At 37.6% G+C, this 20,690-nt stretch overlaps 1 protein-coding gene across 6 annotated transcripts in view; it reads left to right on the top strand.

The window, feature by feature from the left end:
• The window catches only part of UBR5 (ubiquitin protein ligase E3 component n-recognin 5), a 152,172-nt gene that overhangs the window by 112,802 nt on the left and 18,680 nt on the right, over positions 1-20,690 (top strand). For 3 of the 6 annotated variants that reach the window (XM_008001259.3, XM_008001258.3, XM_008001260.3), the window contains exons 34-47: positions 51-290; positions 4,316-4,439; positions 5,197-5,308; positions 5,897-6,028; positions 6,799-7,056; positions 7,644-7,912; positions 8,087-8,298; positions 11,877-12,107; positions 12,944-13,017; positions 14,213-14,385; positions 14,482-14,595; positions 16,214-16,434; positions 17,603-17,723; positions 17,824-17,922. In XM_008001259.3, coding sequence (XP_007999450.1) covers positions 51-290; positions 4,316-4,439; positions 5,197-5,308; positions 5,897-6,028; positions 6,799-7,056; positions 7,644-7,912; positions 8,087-8,298; positions 11,877-12,107; positions 12,944-13,017; positions 14,213-14,385; positions 14,482-14,595; positions 16,214-16,434; positions 17,603-17,723; positions 17,824-17,922 — 2,380 coding nt within the window. Of the gene's footprint in view, positions 1-50; positions 291-4,315; positions 4,440-5,196; positions 5,309-5,896; positions 6,029-6,798; positions 7,057-7,643; positions 7,913-8,086; positions 8,299-11,876; positions 12,108-12,943; positions 13,018-14,212; positions 14,386-14,481; positions 14,596-16,213; positions 16,435-17,602; positions 17,724-17,823; positions 17,929-20,690 lie in introns of all 6 variants that reach the window. The other 3 variants (XM_038000223.2, XM_008001257.3, XM_008001256.3) reach the window with 1 other exon arrangement.

Below are 20,690 nucleotides of genomic sequence, written 5' to 3'. Positions count from 1 at the left end.
ATTTATGTATATGAAAAGATAGATTGCTTATATTTCTCTTTTTGTTCTAGCAACTTTATTCCACAGCCAATTGGAAAATGCAAGCGTGTATTCCAAGCATTGCTACCTTACGCTGTGGAAGAATTGTGCAACGTAGCAGAGTCACTGATTGTTCCTGTCAGAATGGGAATTGCTCGTCCAACTGCACCATTTACCCTGGCTAGTACTAGCATAGATGCCATGCAGGGCAGTGAAGAATTATTTTCAGTGGAACCACTACCACCACGACCGTCATCTGATCAGTCTAGCAGGTAAAATTGCTACCAGGTAACAGATTCCAATTAATCCTTTCCTTGGAAATGTCGTGTTTGACTTCTAAAACCTTTGCTAAGCACTCAGGTGGTGTACATGATCAGTTGTATAACATAAATAACAGCCAAAAAGCTGGAATTTTAAATATTTTTCTACAACAACGATATTATCAAGGACAGGGCTAAAATAACTCCATTATAAATGTTTCTAATTATAAGATTATTTGTTCTTAAGTTTCATTTATCTTTTCTATTTGTTTGATAGTTTCCCTAATTACACTGTAAGCTTGTTGAATCAGGATGTTGAGCAACTTAAAACTTTCTGACGTTCTTTAGCACACTGCTTCTCAAACTTTAATATGTATGAAAAAGACTTGGGGCTCTTATTAAAATGTAAATGCCCACTCTAGAGGTCGGGAGGTGGGGCCTCCAACTTTGTATGTCTTTCAAGTTCTCAGGTGATGCCACTTCTGCTGGTTTAGGTACCAGACTTTTCAGTAGTAATGCTCTAGATCTTTGGCAAATATTTAGTGTATTTTGTTTTTTCAAGTCTGATTTTGTAACCATGTGCATGTGTGATGATGTTTTAATAGGGACCTGTAGGATCTAAAGACCCTTCTCCTCCTTTTCTGGAGAACATTTCTGTTACTAAGGGCGGCCTGCTTTAGTATTTGGGATAGCTCCCAAGTTGTCATCCTTGGGTTTGATCTGGGTTGGTGTTGAGTATCTGCTTTCACTATTCTCCTATATGCCAGTATATGTGTCCCAATTTTTCCTTTAATGTCAGGTGTCCCTTTAATCTAAATCCAGTTTTGTCTGACAGAGCTCTCCCATAGTGTCCTTGATACTGATATACCTCCAGGACTTGTTGAAAACTGTTATAAATCAAGCTGTATATCTTCAGACTTGTCAAATCTATCCTGTTATTAAATGATTCTGTTAGTGAGATCTGCTTGGACTCCGTATGATTTTCCTGATCTTGATACCTTGTGAGGAACTCATTAGTTACTTAAGTGGTATTAGTTTGTGAATTCTTAGTATCCTTCCCTTGATCTTGTTCTGGAACATAAAAAATCGATGGCTGTTGAACAGATTTTGGGATCATCTCATCTCTAAACACTGCCCATTAAACTGTTCCTAGTAAGTTTCAAGATTTTGTGTCATCTTGTTCTTAGTCTCGTTATTAAAGTATTATATACTCTTAAACTCTCTTTATTCCATTCCCTTTGCTTGTTTCTTGAGGCAACTTCCTAAATCTTCCCAGCAGGAGATCTCATGTTATAATCAAGAAATAGTGCTAATGTTTTCTTCAAATGTTAAAAGTTCTATTATAGTACAGTACATTCTTACCCATAAAGGGTGTATTTTGACTAGTATTCCAAGGATATCTTAAGTTTAAAAACACAGACTTGACCATTCTCTGGGATTTCACTTGTGTTGGATTATAGATGGTGTATATCACCCCATTGAGTGTGAAGTCTTAAGAGTGGTTTTTTCCGTTGCTTCTTTCCACCTCTTGAAAATGTTCTTGTTATGTTCTTAACAAATAATCTGTTTCTACTTTATTTCCATGTCTTTCATATAACAGTAACTAACAGTTACTGAAATTTTATTATGTACTAGGAACTTTCCTAAGTATTGTAGACACATTACCTGTTTTAATTTTCCCAATACGTCATGGATAACCACTATCATTCTAGTTTGTAAAATGGGGAAACTACGGCTCAGAAAAGTTAGGCAGCTTCTCCAGTGTAACACAGCTAGTTAAAGTTTAGATGCTAGACTTGTCTTGACAGATCCTTCCTTTTTTTTGTATTCTCCTGGATAGTAGATGGCAGAGTAGAGAGGAAGACTGCTTGGTGCTTGCTGATAGTGTTGAGCCGCCACACAGTTAACCAACACTGAACCAGACTTTATAGTGTAGAGTGCAGTCCAAAACTCTCTAAAATGCAGACTTGTAGTTAGAAGTTCTCAAAAGAGAACTTCTGCATCCGTTCATGGCTGAGATAGGTAAGTCTCTTGAGGTATGATTTTTCTGTTTCACTCCTTCATGGTGTTGTCCTTTTAAGATTTATGTTCAGCTTTGTATATGTGAGGGGGACAGAAGAGGAGATTACTGTGATAACTTTTTATCCTTTGCTTAGCCTCCGGACTCTCATGTGAAATCTGTGGTTCCTTGAAGCCCTTCTAGCCCAAGAGACATCAGTAGGTACCTTTGGGACTATTCTCTCCAAGTTTTATACAGTATAATCATTTCTCTTTATCACCAGCATAGCTGTCCTTTTTTTTTTTTTTTTTTAATATCTAGCATATATGTGTGTTCCTTAGCAAGAGTGGTTTCTCTGCACAGTCTGCCAAATTGCCGGAACTAGAAGTCCCCAAAACTTAGAAGTGTATTAACAGGACTTTTTAGACTAGGTTTCAGGACTGTTGTGCTTCACTGTGCCAGCAAGTCTGTTGGGAAAAAAGTTGAAGTCACACAGGTAACTGGGGAGTTACACAGGTTGAGTATTCCTAATCTGAAAGTGTGAAATCTGAAATGCTGCAAAACCTGAAACTTTCTGAGCACCACCATGATGCTCAGAGGAAATGCTCGTTGGAGCATTTTGGATTTTGGGATTGAGGATGCTCAACTGGTAAATATATGTAATGTAGATACTCCAAAAAAAAAAACACACACACACACAAAAAAACGACACACACAAGATCAAACACTCTGGTCCCAAGCATTTCAGGTAAGGGATGTTCATGTAATATGTTTTATGTATTGGTATTTTTAAATTACTTTTTTAAAATTTTTTGTAGAGATTGGGTCTCGCCATGTTGCCCAGGTTGGTCTTAAATTCCTGTCCTCAAGCAATCCTCCCACCTCAACCTCCCAAAACATTGGGATCACACGCATTAGCCACTATACCCAGCCTGTTTTGGCAGTATTATACATACTAAGTGCATAACTTCTTAAAGTAAGCACTTTGAGGGGACTATAGTTCTTTGGATGTTTGTTCCATGTTTGTTTGTTTTAAAAAAGAAATACTCATTAGTTGTGGCTTCACACAATGCTGACTTTTATGTTTTAATATTGAAATCTCTTTAGTGGTTGGAAATACCCTTTTTCATCTCTACGGATTTTCTCTTAGCCTTTCCCACTTTTGTAATCCATAATCTCCGTTTTACCAGTTACTTATAGTTCTAGTGTTAAACATCATATTGAGACCACTTATCTGTCTGTTTGAAAGCATGATGTTTCAGTCAACTCTCAGGTGTAATGGGTTTGATTCTCATTTCTTATAGCAACTGAGATAAGGAAAGAACCTGTCAGTGCAGTCACTTAAAGATCTTTTGATTTCAACATCTTTTACCCCCCATTTCTTTATCTATAAATAATAGGTGACAGGGTTATTTAGCCAATTTCAGATTTCTGGCCTGTATTTTAAGCTGTATTTTCTGGTTCTCCCTTTTCCTTTTATAATCCAGTCAACTGTCTTTTCTTGGTTGTTTCCAAGTCAGGTGTTTAGGGAAGTGAAACTTTTGCCACTTTGCCTTTGGTTATGACTCTATTTTAAAATCATGCTTTTGAACTGATGTTTTCCCCACAACCATCAGCAAGTCATTAGTTAATAAGCTCATTGAAAGTAGAAATCATGTCAGATCTCCTAAAAGTTAGATCACTTGTATTAAACACTTCCTGTTAATGGACAAATGGTGCTGTCAGAGCCTTTGGAAACTGAGACCTGCTGGCAGAGGAGGAAAAATCTTCCTGTAGAATTTTTCGATGGGATGGACTCATACAAATATGTGCATCAACACAGATTTGAAATGACTTAAAAAGAAAAAAACATACTCTGAGATTTATATTTTCTGACATATTATAGATTAAGTATTGTTTGTTTCCAAGAATTCTTAGCTCAGATTTAAAGTCACATCCTAGCAAGTGTCTCACATGTAATAAATGAGTTAAATAAAAATATGTGTTGCATATCTGAGCTGTGGCAGCAGTATACTCATAAGCTTCTGATTCTTTACAGCTCCAGTCAGTCTCAGTCATCCTACATCATCAGGAATCCACAACAGAGGCGCATCAGCCAGTCACAGCCTGTTCGGGGCAGAGATGAAGAACAGGATGATATTGTTTCAGCGGATGTGGAAGAGGTGATTTTAATTGTGGTAGATTTAAAAAGCTTTTATTTTGTGGGAAAAGAAAAGTAGTCACTAGAAATTACATTAATAGTAGCTTGAGACTACTATATGCATTTGCATCCAGTTTGTAGGTGTTTGTTATATATTCTCATTTGTGGTTATACATAGTGAAATTATTTTAATAATTTATGACTTACTGGATATTAGGAAATTGGACACAAACTTGTCTTTACCTAAGGATTAAGAGTTGAGATAGTCTCAGTGTTAACAGCAAAAATACTCTTTCTTTTTTTTTTGAGACGGAGTCTCACTCTGTCACCCAGGCTGGAGTGCAGTGGTGCGATCTCAGCTCACTGCAACCTCTGCCTCCCGGGTTCAAGTGATTCTCCTGCCTCAGCCTCCCGAGTAGCTGAGACTACAGGCATGCACCACGCCTGGCTAATTTTTGTATTTTTAGTAGATTTGGGGTCTCACCATGTTGGCCAGGATGGTTTTGATCTCTTGACTTTGTGATCTGCCCGTCTCCATCTCGGCCTCCCAGAGTGTTGGGATTATAGGTGTGAGCCACTGTGCCTGGCCAGGATGTAATTTTTGATAGCAAATTGTCACTAACAGATGAAGATTTTCAAAACTGCTTGATACATGATTTTGAATTCTCTATGGTTAGGGATCTTTGCATTTTAGTTAACTAGCTACTTTGGGAGAACGCTGGTAGAGATAAAGGTTTATTATGTACTTTGATTGTCTACAAATAAGATTCTGGATTTAGGTTGAGGTGGTGGAGGGTGTGGCTGGAGAAGAGGATCATCACGATGAACAGGAAGAACATGGGGAAGAAAATGCTGAGGCAGAGGGACAACATGATGAGCATGATGAAGACGGTATGCAGGTTATTTGAGAAATTACTCAGTATGAGTAAATCAGGTACTTTTAAAGGGAGATACTAAATACAGCAAGAAACCTCATTTGAATGTGTAGTGAAATGGTCAATTTAAACTTTCTGCCAAGGGTTTCTATAGCATCTATTTGGAAAATTTAGGTGCTATATATAATAGACATATAAAATAATTTCCGTTTTTTCTTTTTAAGTCAGTTTCTTAAAAGACTTTTAAAAACTAAATCATAGGTGCATTATGAAACATTTGGAAATTAAAGAAAAGGAAAATAAATCACCCATAATTACACCCAGATGCTGATAACTTGTATATTTACTTTCAGTCCTCCCCTGCACTGCCCTGATGTGCTAGTCTGTTGACTACCATAATTTCCCTAGCCATTCTTCTAAGGTTGAGTAGTTACTGAGTCTTTTTTTAGTAGTTATCCCTTCTCTCTCAGACAGTTCCCCTTCTCCCCAACTCCCACCCCCCACGCCTTCTTAGTTACCATCCTTATGATATTCTGGCTTATCAGACCCTGTTTTAAACCATAGTGAGTCTGTGCTTTTTTCTTATTTAAATGTATTTTTTTAGGGAGTGATATGGAGCTGGACTTGTTAGCAGCAGCTGAAACAGAAAGTGATAGTGAAAGTAACCACAGCAACCAAGATAATGCTAGTGGGCGCAGAAGCGTTGTCACTGCAGCGACTGCTGGTTCAGAAGCAGGTATGTTGCCTTATCCCAACAACCTTCTTGCTTATGCTAAGGCTGTGTGTGTGTATTCAGTATGGATTTGTTCATACTTTGTGTGATATACGCAAGGGTAGCTAAGCATTTTTATAACTTCATCCTTGTTCTCTGGGTATTAGAAAAGAAAGTATTATTTTAATAACTCTTTCTCCAGCTTTTCTGGTTATTAAATAATGAATGAATTTTAAAGTTTATTTAAAAGATTTGTATTTTCTTGTCTTTTTTTTTTTGGAATTGGGTCTCACTCTGTCACCCAGGCTGGATATTCCAGTGGTGCAGTCAGAGTTCTTTCCAGCCTTGACCTCCTGAGCTCCTACCTCAGCCCCCTGATCGGGCTAATTTTTTTTTTTAAGAGATGGGATCTTGCTGTGTTGCCCAGACTGGTCTTGAGTTCCTGAGCTCAAGGAGTCATCCCACCTCAGCCTCCTCAGTTGTTGGGATTATAGGCATGTGCCACTACACCCAACTAAAAGTTATTTATTTAGGAGACTGAGGCATACGAATAACTTGAACCCAGGAGGCAGAGGTTGCAGTGAGCCGAGATGGTGACACTGCACTCCTGCCTAAGCCACAGAGCCAGACTTAAGTTATTTTCTAATAAAAACTATTTTAGTGGTGGATTTTGTGGATTATTAAATACAGTCTGGCATTGTGTTTAATATGTATGTTTTCCTGAATGAGGGAGTAGATTGTAATTTTAATTATTAAACTCACAATGTTTTTGGTTTTAAAAATAAAAATTTTAGGAGCAAGCAGTGTTCCTGCCTTCTTTTCTGAAGATGATTCTCAATCGAATGACTCGAGTGATTCTGATAGCAGTAGTAGTCAGAGTGACGACATAGAACAGGAGACCTTTATGCTCGATGAACCATTAGAAAGAACCACAAATAGCTCCCATGCCAATGGTGCTGCCCAAGCTCCCCGCTCAATGCAGTGGGCTGTCCGTAACACCCAGCATCAGCGAGCAGCCAGTACAGCCCCTTCCAGTACATCTACACCAGCAGGCAAGTCCGAAAACTTGGTATTCCTAAGAATACTTAGATAGATTTTTAAACTTATGCATGTTCATCTGGGGATAAAATTAGTTTTATGATAGTTCCTCATTGTTTTGTTGAGTTTCAAATATAAAAATTATGCACATATGATTATAGCAGGATTTCCCAGTCTTTGCATTATTGCATTTTTGGGCTAGATAATTGTGGGAGGCTGTCTTGTGCATTGTGGGATGTTAAGCAGCATCCCTAACCTACACCCACTAGATAGATGCCAGTAAAACCCCTCTCACCCTTCTTCCCCTCCCCTTGGCTCCCACAGTTGTGATAACCAAGAATGTCTGCAGATACTGCCAAATGTATAGACCCTTTGGCAGGGTGTGGGGGGGTGCTATGGGGATCAGATTTCCCCCAGTTGAGAACTTTATATTAATTCTTGTCCCCTCCATACTCCCCTCCCCAAAATAGTGTGGTTTGGGCAAAGTTTTTTGCTTGGCTACCACAATTGACCCTTTAGATTTATATAAGTATATATAATCCCAGAGAAACACAATTAAAAAGTAACATTAGCTCATTGTCGTTGTCCTTTTTCCTTATAGCAAGTTCAGCGGGTTTGATTTATATTGATCCTTCAAACTTACGCCGGAGTGGTACCATCAGTACAAGTGCTGCAGCTGCAGCAGCTGCTTTGGAAGCTAGCAACGCCAGCAGTTACCTAACATCTGCAAGCAGTTTAGCCAGGGCTTACAGCATTGTCATTAGACAAATCTCGGACTTGATGGGCCTTATTCCTAAGTATAATCACCTAGTATACTCTCAGATTCCAGCAGCCGTGAAATTGACTTACCAAGATGCAGTAAACTTACAGGTATGAAAGCACTGAAAAGTTTCTCATTCCAGTGTATTTTTTTGGCTGTCAATTATGAGAATTCCAGTATTAGGGGAATTAAATGTTACAAATGTTTAAAAGTTGACATACTGCTGCTATATCGAATTTAGCTCTGTTTGGATAGTTTTAACTATTTTAGTTTGGTCTTCATAGAACTATGTAGAAGAAAAGCTTATTCCCACTTGGAACTGGATGGTCAGTATTATGGATTCTACTGAAGCTCAATTACGTTATGGTTCTGCATTAGCATCTGCTGGTGATCCTGGACATCCAAATCATCCTCTTCACGCTTCTCAGAATTCAGCGAGAAGAGAGAGGATGACTGCGCGAGAAGAAGCTAGCTTACGAACACTTGAAGGCAGACGGTATGAAATTCTTCATATATATACAGAACGTCCCTAACTTAAAATGGATCTCCAACTTACAATTTTTTTTTTGTTGTTGAGATGGAGTCTCGCTGGGCGCAGTGGCGCCATCTTGACTCACTGCAAGCTCCGCCTCCCAGGTTCACGTCATTCTCCTGCCTCAGCCTCCTGAGTAGCTGGGACTACAGGCGCCCGCCACCACGCCCGACTAATTTTTTGTATTTTTAGTAGAGACGGGGTTTTGCCGTGTTAGCCAGGATGGTCTAGATCTCCTGACTGTGTGATCCGCCCGTCTTGGCCTCCCAAAGTGCTAGGATTCCAGGTGCGAGCCACCGCGCCTGGTCCCCAATTTATAATTTTTTTTTTTTTTACTTTATGATGGGTTTATTGGGGGTATGAAATGCATTTAGACTTTATGCATTTATGATGAGTTTATCAGGACATAACCACATCTTCAGTCGAGGAGTATCTATACTTGTGTGTTTTGATAGAATCTTTGTATCCTAGAAGGGTAAAGCTTCTTAGTTGCTGTTATGTAAGACCTCATCTTACTGTGAAGGGAGAAAGAAATGACTTGCTTGCATTACTTGTTAAGGCAGAATAGGCTAGTTATCATCCAAGCTATTTTTAAAAATCCATTCATATCATAGGAATCTGATCTAGGATTTTTTTTAGGAATCTAAAAAAAAGCCTTTTTATTTTTGAAGTTATTGGTCTCTGTGTTTGTCTCATTATCCTCAAGACCTCCTTCTCTCCTCTTAGAAAGTTATTTGACTATGATTGGTTATGAATGTACTTTGTACTCAGGAGGGGGACAGTATGTGCGATTACCAGTGCTGCTCTTTTTTTCTCAAATCACATTTCTTTTTTTCTGCCTCCCCCAGCCTGTTGAATTATAATTAAAATATATATCTATGTATTTGTTATATTCTTTTCTATTCAGTTATAAAGTGACCTTTTTCAGGAGTAGGTATCAGCTCAAATATTGAACAACAGAGCAACAGCAGTAATATAGTAAAAGTACCTCATACCTAAAGTCAAAATGCAAGGATTTGGTTCTATCTTGACCTCAGGATAAACAACTTTGTTACTCTGGGCAGATCATAAAGTGAGGAAAGACAAAGGTCTAAAGATTCCTTAGAAAGACAGTGATAGGCATCTACAGTAGAGGTAATAGTTACTAAAGTAGAGCAGTGAAGACCAAAAGGAGGGGAGAGAAGCATTGAAATCAAAAACAGAATTTAGGGCCTTGTTGAGGGATTAAGTAGCAGGGGCATCATTTATATTTAGACCTTGATCCTGAATAACTAATAGGAAAATTAAAGAGAAAATCCTGGAGTAGTGTAATGGACAAACTTGCTTTTGAACACGTGAGAACTGGGGAAAAAATGGTAGAAATGTCAATTATGCAGAATTGAATGGTTGGTAAAGATATCTGTACTAAAGATAGAGTTTTGAGAGGTAGCAGCTTTCCTGTCCTAGGAAGGCTGCTTCACAAAGACGAAAGCCTTATCTTTGTTAGGCTGTAGTCCTTACCCCAGAGAACATAGAATTCTGATAACGGATCATGATTGGTGGCGGTGTTCTGTCAGCTTTAGTGTAATGATTCACATATCACATATAATTCACCCATTTAAAGTGTCCAATTCCATAGTTTTCCAGCCCTGTATAACCTTCATCATAATGAATTTTGGAATATTTTAATCTTCTCTACAGAAAACCTATTAGCAATCATTCTTCATTTTCCCCTACTTCCCCCCCCCTTCCCCTTCCTAAGCAACCGTTAATCCGTTTTATTGATTCTGGATATTTCCTGTAAATGGAATCATACAGTATGTGGTCTTTTGTGACTGGGTTCTTTAACTTAGCATGATGATTATCAGGTTCATCTATATTTAGCATACATTAGTACTTCATTATTTTTCATTTCCTAGTAATATTTCATTGTATGAGCATACTATATTTTGTTTATCCATTCATCAGTTGTACATTTGGGTTGTTTTCACCTTTCCACTATTATGCATAATGCTCCTATGAATTTTTGTGTATAGATTTTTGTGTAGATGTGTATTTTCAGTTCTCTTGAATGTATACCTAGTTATGGAACTGCTGGGCCATATGGTAACTGTTTGTAACCCTGTGAAGAACTGGCAATACTGTTTTCCAAAGAGGAAGACATTCTCAGTAGCAGTGTATGTATGAGAGTTTTAGTTTTTCTACATTTTCACCAACATTTACTATCTGTCTTTTGTTATAACCATCCCAGTGGGTGTGACCTAGTATCTTTGATTTGTATTTCCCTAATGGTCAGTGATGTTGATCATCTTTGTATGGACTAACTGGCCATTCGTTTATCTTCTTTGGAGAAATGTCTTATTTGGATCCTACCCCCCTCCCACCTTTTTTTGTTGTTGTTGTTGAAACGAGAAACGAGTTTGGCTCTTATTGTCCAGGCTGGAGTACAGTGGTGTGATCTTGGCTCACTGCAACCTCTGCCTCCCGGGCTCAAGCGAGTCTCCTGCCTCAGCCTCCTGAGTAGCTGGGATTACAGGCACCTGCCGCCACACCCAGCCAACTTTTTTGTATTTTTAGTAGAAATGGGGTTTTGCCATTTTGGCCAGGCTGGTCTTGAACTCCTGACCTGAAGTGATCCACCCACCTTGGTCTCCCAGAGTGCTGGGATTACAGGCATAAGCCACTGCACCCGGCCTTGCCCAGTTTTGAAATTGGCTTGTCTTTTAAAATTGAGGTGTATGAGTTCTTTATTCTGCTTATAAGCCCATTATCAAATATTTAATTTGGGAAGATTTTGTCCCATTCTCTGGGATATCTTTTCACTTTCTTGATGGTACCTGTGAAAGTACAGTTTTAATTTTCATAAATTCCAATTTATATCTGGGTGTTTGTTGGTTTGTTTCTTTTTTGAGACAGGGTCTTGCTCTGTTGCCAAGGCTGAGTGCAGTGGCGTGATCTTGGCTCACTGCAACCTTCACCTCCGAGTTTCAAGCAGTTCTCCTGCCTCAGCCTCCCAGGTAGCTGGGATTACAGGCGCCTGCCACCATGCCCAGCTAATGTTTGTACTTTTAGTAGATACAGGGTTTCACCATGTTGCCCAGGATATCTATGTTTTCTTTCATTGCTTGTGTTTTTGGTGTCATTTTAATGAAGTGATTCTCAAAGTATGGTCCCTAGATAACAGCACCATCAACCTCACCTAAGAGCTATTTAAAAATACATATTCTGGGGCTCTACCCCAGACCTACTAAAACTCTGGGGATTAGACCAGAGGTCTGTTTTAATAAGCCCTCCAGGTGACTTTGATGGACCCTGAAGTTTGAGAATCACTCTCTTCAGGGAAGGAGTTTCTTTTGCTGTTCCAAAGGATACTGGAATTCCTTTTCTATACAAAGTATAAGACTGTAAATCATGCATAGTGGTTATATTTCTAAAGCTGAGCAGCAGGCTTAACTACTTTGTATTTATGAATATTCTTAGCTCCTCATTTTGCTTATTTATGATAGCAAATTTCACATTTGTGTTCTTCTAATAAACATTGTCATTTCTTTCTGTTCTTATAGACGTGCCACCTTGCTTAGCGCCCGTCAAGGGATGATGTCTGCACGAGGAGACTTCCTAAATTATGCTCTGTCTCTAATGCGGTCTCATAATGATGAGCATTCTGATGTTCTTCCAGTTTTGGATGTTTGCTCATTGAAGCATGTGGCATATGTTTTTCAAGCACTTATATACTGGATTAAGGCAATGAATCAGCAAACAACATTGGATACACCTCAACTAGAACGCAAAAGGTATCCGTTCTTGCCATGAGATTGATTTGAGAAATACTTGCTTGGTATAGTCTCTATTAGTACATTGTCAAAATTTGAAGTAAGGAGAATAGCATTGCAAAAGAGAACTAGCACAGGACCATTTCATGTGGGAAAGTAGGCTTGAATTTATCCAACCTTTCCCCATTGCCATTCTTCACTTAAAATAGGAAACCTAAGAATCTGGTTAAACTTCATGCTTGAGATAGTTTGGCCTGATTATCTGTCATCTTCATTTTTTCATTTTTTTTTTTTTTTTTTTTTAAAGGGATGGGGTCTGACTCTGTTGCCCAGGCTGGAATGTGGTGGTGCAATCAAAGCGCACTGCAGCCTCGAACTCCTGGGCTCAAGAGATCCTCCTGCCTTAGCCTTCCAAGTAGATAGGACTTACAGGCGTGTGCTACCATGCCTCGCTAATTTCTTAATGTTTTGGAGAGACAGTGTCTCATGATGTTTCCCAGGCTGGTCTTGAAGTCCTGGCCTAAGTGATCCCCCTGCCTTAGCCTCCCAAAGTGTTGGGATTACAGGCATGAGTTACCATGCCCAGTCCATGTTTTCTGTTAGAGTTTATGTAGGTACTCGTTATTTCTTCTTAGGTGATTTGCTTTTTCTTCTATTGAGTCCATTTTGTAATAATAGTACATAAACCTGTTCACTCTACCATTTCCCAGATTCTGACAATATATTGCAATGTTTGAAATTGGTTAGATACATTAGTGACCTTTTTAGTGTGTTTTTGCTTGTATTTTCCCTGACTTTTGCTACTGTTCATATTATACAAATACTTTAGGTAAAATGACTCACTTGTCTTTTTAAAGGACGCGAGAACTCTTGGAACTGGGTATTGATAATGAAGATTCAGAACATGAAAATGATGATGACACCAATCAAAGTTAGTGCACAGAAAATCTGCTAATCTACTTCAAGAAATGGCTGCCTCAGTAGTTCCCCTTCAAGCTTTTTAACTTCATTATTTTCTGTCTGGGTGGGAATTTCTCTTTTCTTCTCTATGTCTCATTTCTTACATTTTCTGTCCATTTGTGCTTACACATTCTTGCATTATACATTGCAAAACTAAGGATGTATTAAAGAAATGTTATAAACTTTCCAACAGCATTTTTTCTTTATCTTCTATCTTGTATTTGTCTTAGTATTATGTTTACCTTTACTCTTAATGTACTGTTATTACATTTAATAAAATCTTAGCAAAACCTTTGTTAGTATTGATGCAAAATAGATTTAGTCAAGAAAATGTGAATTACCAGTTACAGCTCCTAAATATCAGAATGCTAGCAATTAATACAATGAAAAGAGAAAATATCCCAACTCCATGCTTTTATCCAAAAGTTTTAATATCACACTTTGGGGTCTAGTGGAGTTTATTTGTGGGTTTCAGTTATTTCAAATGGGGCTAAATAATGCATTCGCCAGTTTGTTATTATCAACTAGTACTTTTATTCAGCCTGTGGAAAGACAATTGGCCTAATTGCCATTTTTTGAGAACCCAGCCATAGCTCACTGCCGTTGATATGTGATATGCAAACAAGGCACTGCCAAAGTTTTACTCCATTGAGGAGATTTGGTGCTAGTGTACCGACTTACTATCAAGATATGTAAATTGTTCAGACATTACTCTCTGCTTAGCAAATGCTCAGGTTTCAGCTCCTGATCATCTCCTCTGTTTGGAGTTGTCAGTGAGTTGGGTCCTGAATATACACATGAATCTAACTGTATTTGGGTGGTGGGTATCTCAAAAGATAAAGAGGAGGATATGGGAAACCTCTGTCCAATACAAAATGGCACAATATTGTTAAATGCTGATTTTTATTTTGCATTTTTTATTGTAACATACACATAACATAAAATTTGCACATAACATAAAACTTACATTGTAACCATATTAAACTGTTACATTTACTTTAAAAAATACCAAAAGTTTGGACTATAAACTTGTTTTTGTGTGGCATTAAAATTTTATAAAAGAGGTAGTAGGAATTTTGGATTGAGCAGATTAAAGGTCTGTTACCCTAATCCAGTAATTAAATAATTTTCCTAAAAAACAAAACATTTTATCTTTTTATGTTTAGGTGCTACCTTGAATGATAAGGATGATGACTCTCTTCCTGCAGAAACCGGCCAAAACCATCCATTTTTCCGACGTTCAGACTCCATGACATTCCTTGGGTGTATACCCCCAAATCCATTTGAAGTGCCTCTGGCTGAAGCCATCCCCTTGGCTGATCAGCCACATCTGTTGCAGGTGAATTAAACAAGTTAGTCTTAAGGTTTCTTTCTAATTGAGTTTATTTTCTTTAAAGTATTCAATGTAACTAGAATATTTCTGTTAAAATTTCAGCCAAATGCTAGAAAGGAGGATCTTTTTGGCCGTCCAAGTCAGGGTCTTTATTCTTCATCTGCCAGTAGTGGGAAATGTTTAATGGAGGTTACAGTGGATAGAAACTGCCTAGAGGTAAGATAGTAAAAGTTTTTGCAATATAGTATTTATTAAGGACAACTTGTCCCAGCATATAGATTTTTAGAAATGCATTAATTTAGACTATTATATTTTCTGAAATGAAGTGTCAGAATTTCCTGCCTTGTGATATAATGTAGGACGAATTCCAACACTGTCACTAACTTGCTGTCAGATCACTTCATCCATAAAATACCATCCTCCTTATGTGCTTTGTCTGTTTCACAGAGCTGACTGCTGTATGTGGCTGAAAATTTAAATTTTTCATGTATAATAAAAGTCTATAGATGAGCATGTGTAATTTTGGCTACAACTAACTTGCTGAACTAATTTTAATCAAGACTAGATAAATAAGATAGCATTAATGATGATACCTAACATTTGTGGACTAAATCTGTCTCCTGGGCATTGGTCTCCATCTTCATAACTATGTTTGGTAGAATGCATTATCACCCTGATTTTTTGGGTAAGAAATTGAGTCTTGAAGAGAGTAAGTAAATTTCATGTGGGAATGTCTGTGTCGCACAACTAGTTAAGTGGTAGATCTAGTTTTCAGATAGAGCTCCGATTTGGGAGCCTAAAATTATACTCTACTGTTTGTCCACTGAAAATGTAGTAGAACATTAAAAAGCAGGTTTAGAAGACATGTAGTTGAACAGAATGTTTTTTATTATCTTAGTAATAAAGAGAATACAGTACTGAAAATATTAAAAATATATGAGACTTAAGTACCACCGATATTATGAAGATTTATTTAAAAGTTCTCTGAAGTTCCAAGGCAAGAAGTGAATTTATTTTATTTCATTTTATTTTATTTATTTTTGTGAGATGGGGTCTCGCTCTGTCACCCAGACTAGAGTATAGTGGCACATTCTTGGCTCACTGCAACCTCTTCCTCCTGGGTTCAAGCTATTCTCCTGCCTCAGTCTCCCAAGTAGCTGGGATTATAGGTGACCGCCACCACGCACAGATAATTGTTTTGTATTTTTAGTAAAGACAGGGTTTCGCTATGTTGGCCAGGCTGGTTTCCAAGTTCTGACCTCAAGTGATCCGGCCACTTCAGCCTCCCAGAGTGCTAGGATTACAGGCGTGAGCCACTGTGCTCAGGCCAAAAAGTGAATTTAAGGGGGGAAAAAAAAAGCCGGATGTGGTGGCTCATGCCTGTAATCCCAGTGCTTTGGGAGGCTGAGGTGGGTGGATCACTTGAGGTCAAGAGTTCAAGACCATACTGGCCAACATAGCCAAACCCCATCTACTACTAAAATTACAAAAAAATTAGCTGGGCGTGGTGGTGGGCGCCTGTAATCCCAGCTACTCGGGAGACTGAGGCAGGAGAATCGCTTGAACCCAGGAGACGGAGGTTGCAGTAAGCCAAGACTGTGCCACTGCACTCCCGCCTAGGCAACAGAGTGAGACTCCGTCTCAAAAAAAAAAAATTGTCTGAGGTTGGTTTGGTAAATGCATTGGAATTGGTGGTCAGCTAGGGCCATCAGAACCATTGAAGCTCCAGAAAGGGAAAAAAACTTGCATATGATTCCTGTATTACTAAGTTGAGGACAAAATCTAGTTAGTTTTTTTCCCTTCATTTGTAACTTTTAAATGTAAATATTCATAGGTTCTTCCAACAAAAATGTCTTATGCTGCCAATCTGAAAAATGTAATGAACATGCAAAACCGGCAAAAAAAAGAAGGGGAAGAACAGCCCGTGCTGCCAGAAGAAGCTGAGAGTTCAAAACCAGGGCCATCTGCTCATGATCTTGCTGCACAATTAAAAAGTAGCTTACTAGCAGAAATAGGACTCACTGAAAGTGAAGGGCCACCTCTCACATCTTTCAGGTATTTGCTAAGACCCTTTGTTTTTATTGTTCAGTACAGTGTTAAAAATGTATATTCATGTTTAGTTACCATTTATAGACTTGCTGTTAGCAGCTCAGCTAAGGGGAAACTGAATAATTAGAAAGAGTGGAACTTTCTAGATTTGTGATTCACACTTATCTGTGCTCCTTTTCCAAGTCTGTAATTCTCTTACAAGAGGTAGGTTCTTTATTTATCTAATAAAAATTTGTTAGTATATACTGTGGCTCAGTATGATTTGTTGACTCTGTTTTTTGGTTACATGGCATAATAATTTTTTTGCTTAGATTGGAGTTAAAAAGCTAGTTTGAAAATAAGATACATTGTATAAACATTGTCTAACAACCACATAAGGCAGGGGAGAATTGTGGACTTGGGTGGCCCAAGCTTCCTAGAAGCAGTATGGATTGAATTGAGGTGGTTAGAATGTGCAGAAACAGACTGGAGAGAATTAGAGGTAAGGAGGCCGGTTAGAAAGGTGTTTGTTGTTATTAATAGTTTCAGTTAGTTGGGGGAAAGATGCTGAGGCAGAATGTTGACTTTGGGGATAGAAAGGACATGGTGGAAAGGAAGAGAAACTTAAGATGGACTTGATTACTTTGATGGAACAGGGGGAAGAAAAATTAAAATCTGCTCTAAGTCAGGGCGTTAGGGAAAGAGATGGTACTATTGAAAAAAAATCAGAATTGTCATTGTGGTGAAGAAGCCATATTAAGTTTTAGCCATGCTGAGTTTGAATTGAGCATCATTGACGTGGACATATTTATTTAACAAATGGAAATTCTGGTTCATGGTGCAAGTTTGAAGTAGAGGTGGATCTGGGAGTCACCTAAATGGAGATGGACATTGGACTTTAAGGAGAGGAGATAAAATGAAAGATGAAGGTAAGACATAGCCCAGGGATTTATCCGTATGTAGAAGACAGAAGGAATAAGGGAGGAAAAATAGTAAGTTCTGTGGGGAACAAGTAGCTATGGAAAAGTTCTCTGTTAGGATGCAGTTTGAAGAAAGTTAAGACCTCAGAATATTTAAAAAAAAAAAAAAAAAAAAAAAAAAAAGTAAGTTACTACCATTGAACAAAAAACAGTCAGTCTTTGAAATTGGCTAAAGTATTTCCTCCCCCCCGCCCCTTCCCTTAAACTTCTTACAGGCCACAGTGTAGCTTTATGGGAATGGTTATTTCCCATGATATGCTGCTAGGACGTTGGCGCCTTTCTTTAGAACTATTCGGCAGGGTATTCATGGAAGATGTTGGAGCAGAACCTGGATCAGTATGTATTTTGTGCACTTTAAATTCCATTCTGCTTGATAAGCACATATTTCAGGGAATAATCTGTCATGCCTTTTTTTTTTTTTTTTTTTTTTTTTAAGATCCTGACTGAATTGGGTGGTTTTGAGGTAAAAGAATCAAAATTCCGTAGAGAAATGGAAAAACTGAGAAACCAGCAGTCAAGAGATTTATCACTAGAGGTAAAGGTATTTAGATTTTCTTATACTATACCTGTAGTACGCTATTTATATAAATTTTAAAACATACAAAATAACAATAGCTTTACTTAGGTATATGTACTTATAATTAAAAAATTAAAGAAAATAAAAGAAATGTTAAACTGCCAAATTTATTTTTTATTTGTGTGTGTGTGTATGTGGTTTCTTTTTATTTTTTTCTTATTGTAACCATCAAATTTAGAATAGTGGTTTTCTCTGGCAGTTTGTTTCCCTAGCATCCTCTATGAATTTTTTTGTTTTAGTTTTTAAGTATCATTATGCATGCCTTGATTTAAACCTTTTTTTATGTATTTAATTCCATTGAGATTATTATTCATATTGATGCTCAAATTGTGTCTTCTTTGGCTAATGGGAGTCTTGAGTCAATTTTGATTCCTCAGTCCTTTTGGCATTGGCCCAGTAATTTTTGATAACTTTCTTACTTCCTGGTATGTTTCATCTTGTGCATTTCCTGTCACAGACCTTAAATCGGCCATTTCTTAAAGTAGTCTTGATTCCTTTTAGTAGGAAATTGTGTTTTGAGATTACAGTCTGTGCTATAAGGTTGCAAATTGCTACTGGGTTGATCATGGTTTCTAGGCCTTTTTAATTGATAACAGTGTGGCAGTGCATTTTATTTTGTTCTTTTTTTAAAAAAATAAAGTAATGAATTAATATTGATACTCCCAATTCAAATTCAAGATGTAGAACCACAGGGTTGTTTTTGTTATTTTTGCTTTTTAGATTTTTTTTTTTTTTTTTTTTTTTTGAGGCAGAGTCTTGCTTTGTCACCCAGGCCAGAGCACAGTGGCATGATCTTGGCTCACTGCAACCTCCGCCTCTTGGGTTCAGGAGACTCTCCTGCTTCAGCCTCCTGAGTAGCTGGGATTACAGGTATCTGCCACCATGCCAGGCTAATTTTTGTATTTTTAATAGAGACAGGGTTTCACCATGTTGGCCAGGCTGGTCTCAAACTCCCGACCTCAGGTGATCCACCTGCCCCGACCTCCCAAAGTGCTGGGATTAGAGGTGTGAGCCACCACACCTGGCCTTGCTTCTTAGATCTTGTCTTTATCTCCTTTCTTTCAGACTGAATATCCAGCTTCCCAACAACATTAATTAAATTACTCACTTGTTTTAATGCCACAACATACACAGTAGCAGTCTTAGAATTACATCACTGGAATCTGAGGTGGAAGGATGGCTTGAGTCCAGGAATTCGAGGACAGCCTGGGCAACATAATGTGAGAGACTCTGTCTCTTAAAAATAATTATAACATCAACACTACCACTAACAAAATGATTATTCAAAATAATTAAAGATTTATTTGCAGATGTTTGTCCTTAGATCATATACAGTTAGAGATAACACAGTTAAAGGAGGTTTATTTTAAAGTCACTTGAAGTAATTTCTCTTTGTAGGTTTTACTACCAGCTCTATATGATTAGGACGTTTTGTTCATTTTGCTTTCAGATTTTAGGGATTCCTTTTTCCTCTTTTGGTTTTATTTTGTAATCAATGTAAAATATCTACAGTGTGGCAGAGTGAACTCTACAAAAGGATGAATATAAGTCTATTCTTGTCTCTTTTACCATTTTTTCAAGTTTATTTCCTTCCCTCCCTTTTAAAACATATAAGCATATGTGTGTATTAATTACATACTTCCTCCTACCTCCCCAAACATACTATACATTTTATTCCATCTTGCTTTTCTCAGTTAATAGTATATCCCAGAGAAAATGTGAGATGTTCTACCTTCCTTTTATAGCTGCTTAATATACTGCACTTTGATTGTTATCGAAGTTTTTACAGCTAATCCCTTACAGGCTAGGTATTCGGGCTTATTTCCAGTCTTTTGCTATTACAGATAGTGTGATGAATGGCCTCGTGTTTTTTTGCTAGTGTGTCTCTGAGATAGATGCTTAGACGTGGAATTGCTGGGTCAAAGAGTATGTGCGTGTAATTTTGCTAGACATTGACAGATACTTCTGCATAGCAGTTGCGTAATTTTGCATTTTCACCATCAATGTGAGAATGCCTGATTCCTCAGTCTTGCCAGCATTTGTTAAACTTCTAGAGTTTTGCTAATCTGATAGGTAAGAAATAGCACCTCAGTATAGTTTTAATTTGAATTTATCTTATTTTGAGCAAAGTTAAACATTATTTCATATATTTAGGATAGTAGTATTTAACTCAGTTGATATGCCCATTTTTTTTTCTAAGTTGGCTTTCTCTCAGATTTCAGAGGCTTTTTATGTAGCTATAGGTGATAGACACACTCATTAATGATTATATATATCTTTGTGAGAAAAGATGCAAACAATTTTCCAGTTTGGTTAATTCCCCTCCAGCCTCCCACCCACTTAGCTTGTCATCAAGGAATTCATCTGTGTTTTTTTCTGTTTTTTTTTTTTTTTTTGACATCTCTGATTATTTGATATTCTGGTGTATCCCAAAATTGAACAAGATTATTGTTTTCCAATAAACCTTTGAAAGAAAGTGTTAGAATTGAATTAAATTCTGTTGTCCTGATTTAATTTGCAAGACATTTTTGTGTGCTTTAAACCATTGTATTTTGTAATGGATAAGCTTCTGAGAACTCTGATTACTTTGTAGTTTTTTAAACTCTCAAGGAAAAGCTAAAACTAGATTTTCAGATTGAAAATAGAAAAATTCAAGCTACAAAAAATTCTAACTACTTTCCAACATTGAATTTACTACTTTTTGACTTCTTGATGTGTTTTAATAG

Source organism: Chlorocebus sabaeus, chromosome 8 (assembly GCF_047675955.1).
Source record: "Chlorocebus sabaeus isolate Y175 chromosome 8, mChlSab1.0.hap1, whole genome shotgun sequence".
NCBI classification, from domain to species: Eukaryota; Metazoa; Chordata; class Mammalia; order Primates; family Cercopithecidae; genus Chlorocebus; species Chlorocebus sabaeus.
Note: the sequence above shows the minus strand (reverse complement) of the source record. Positions and strands in the feature narration are given on the sequence as shown.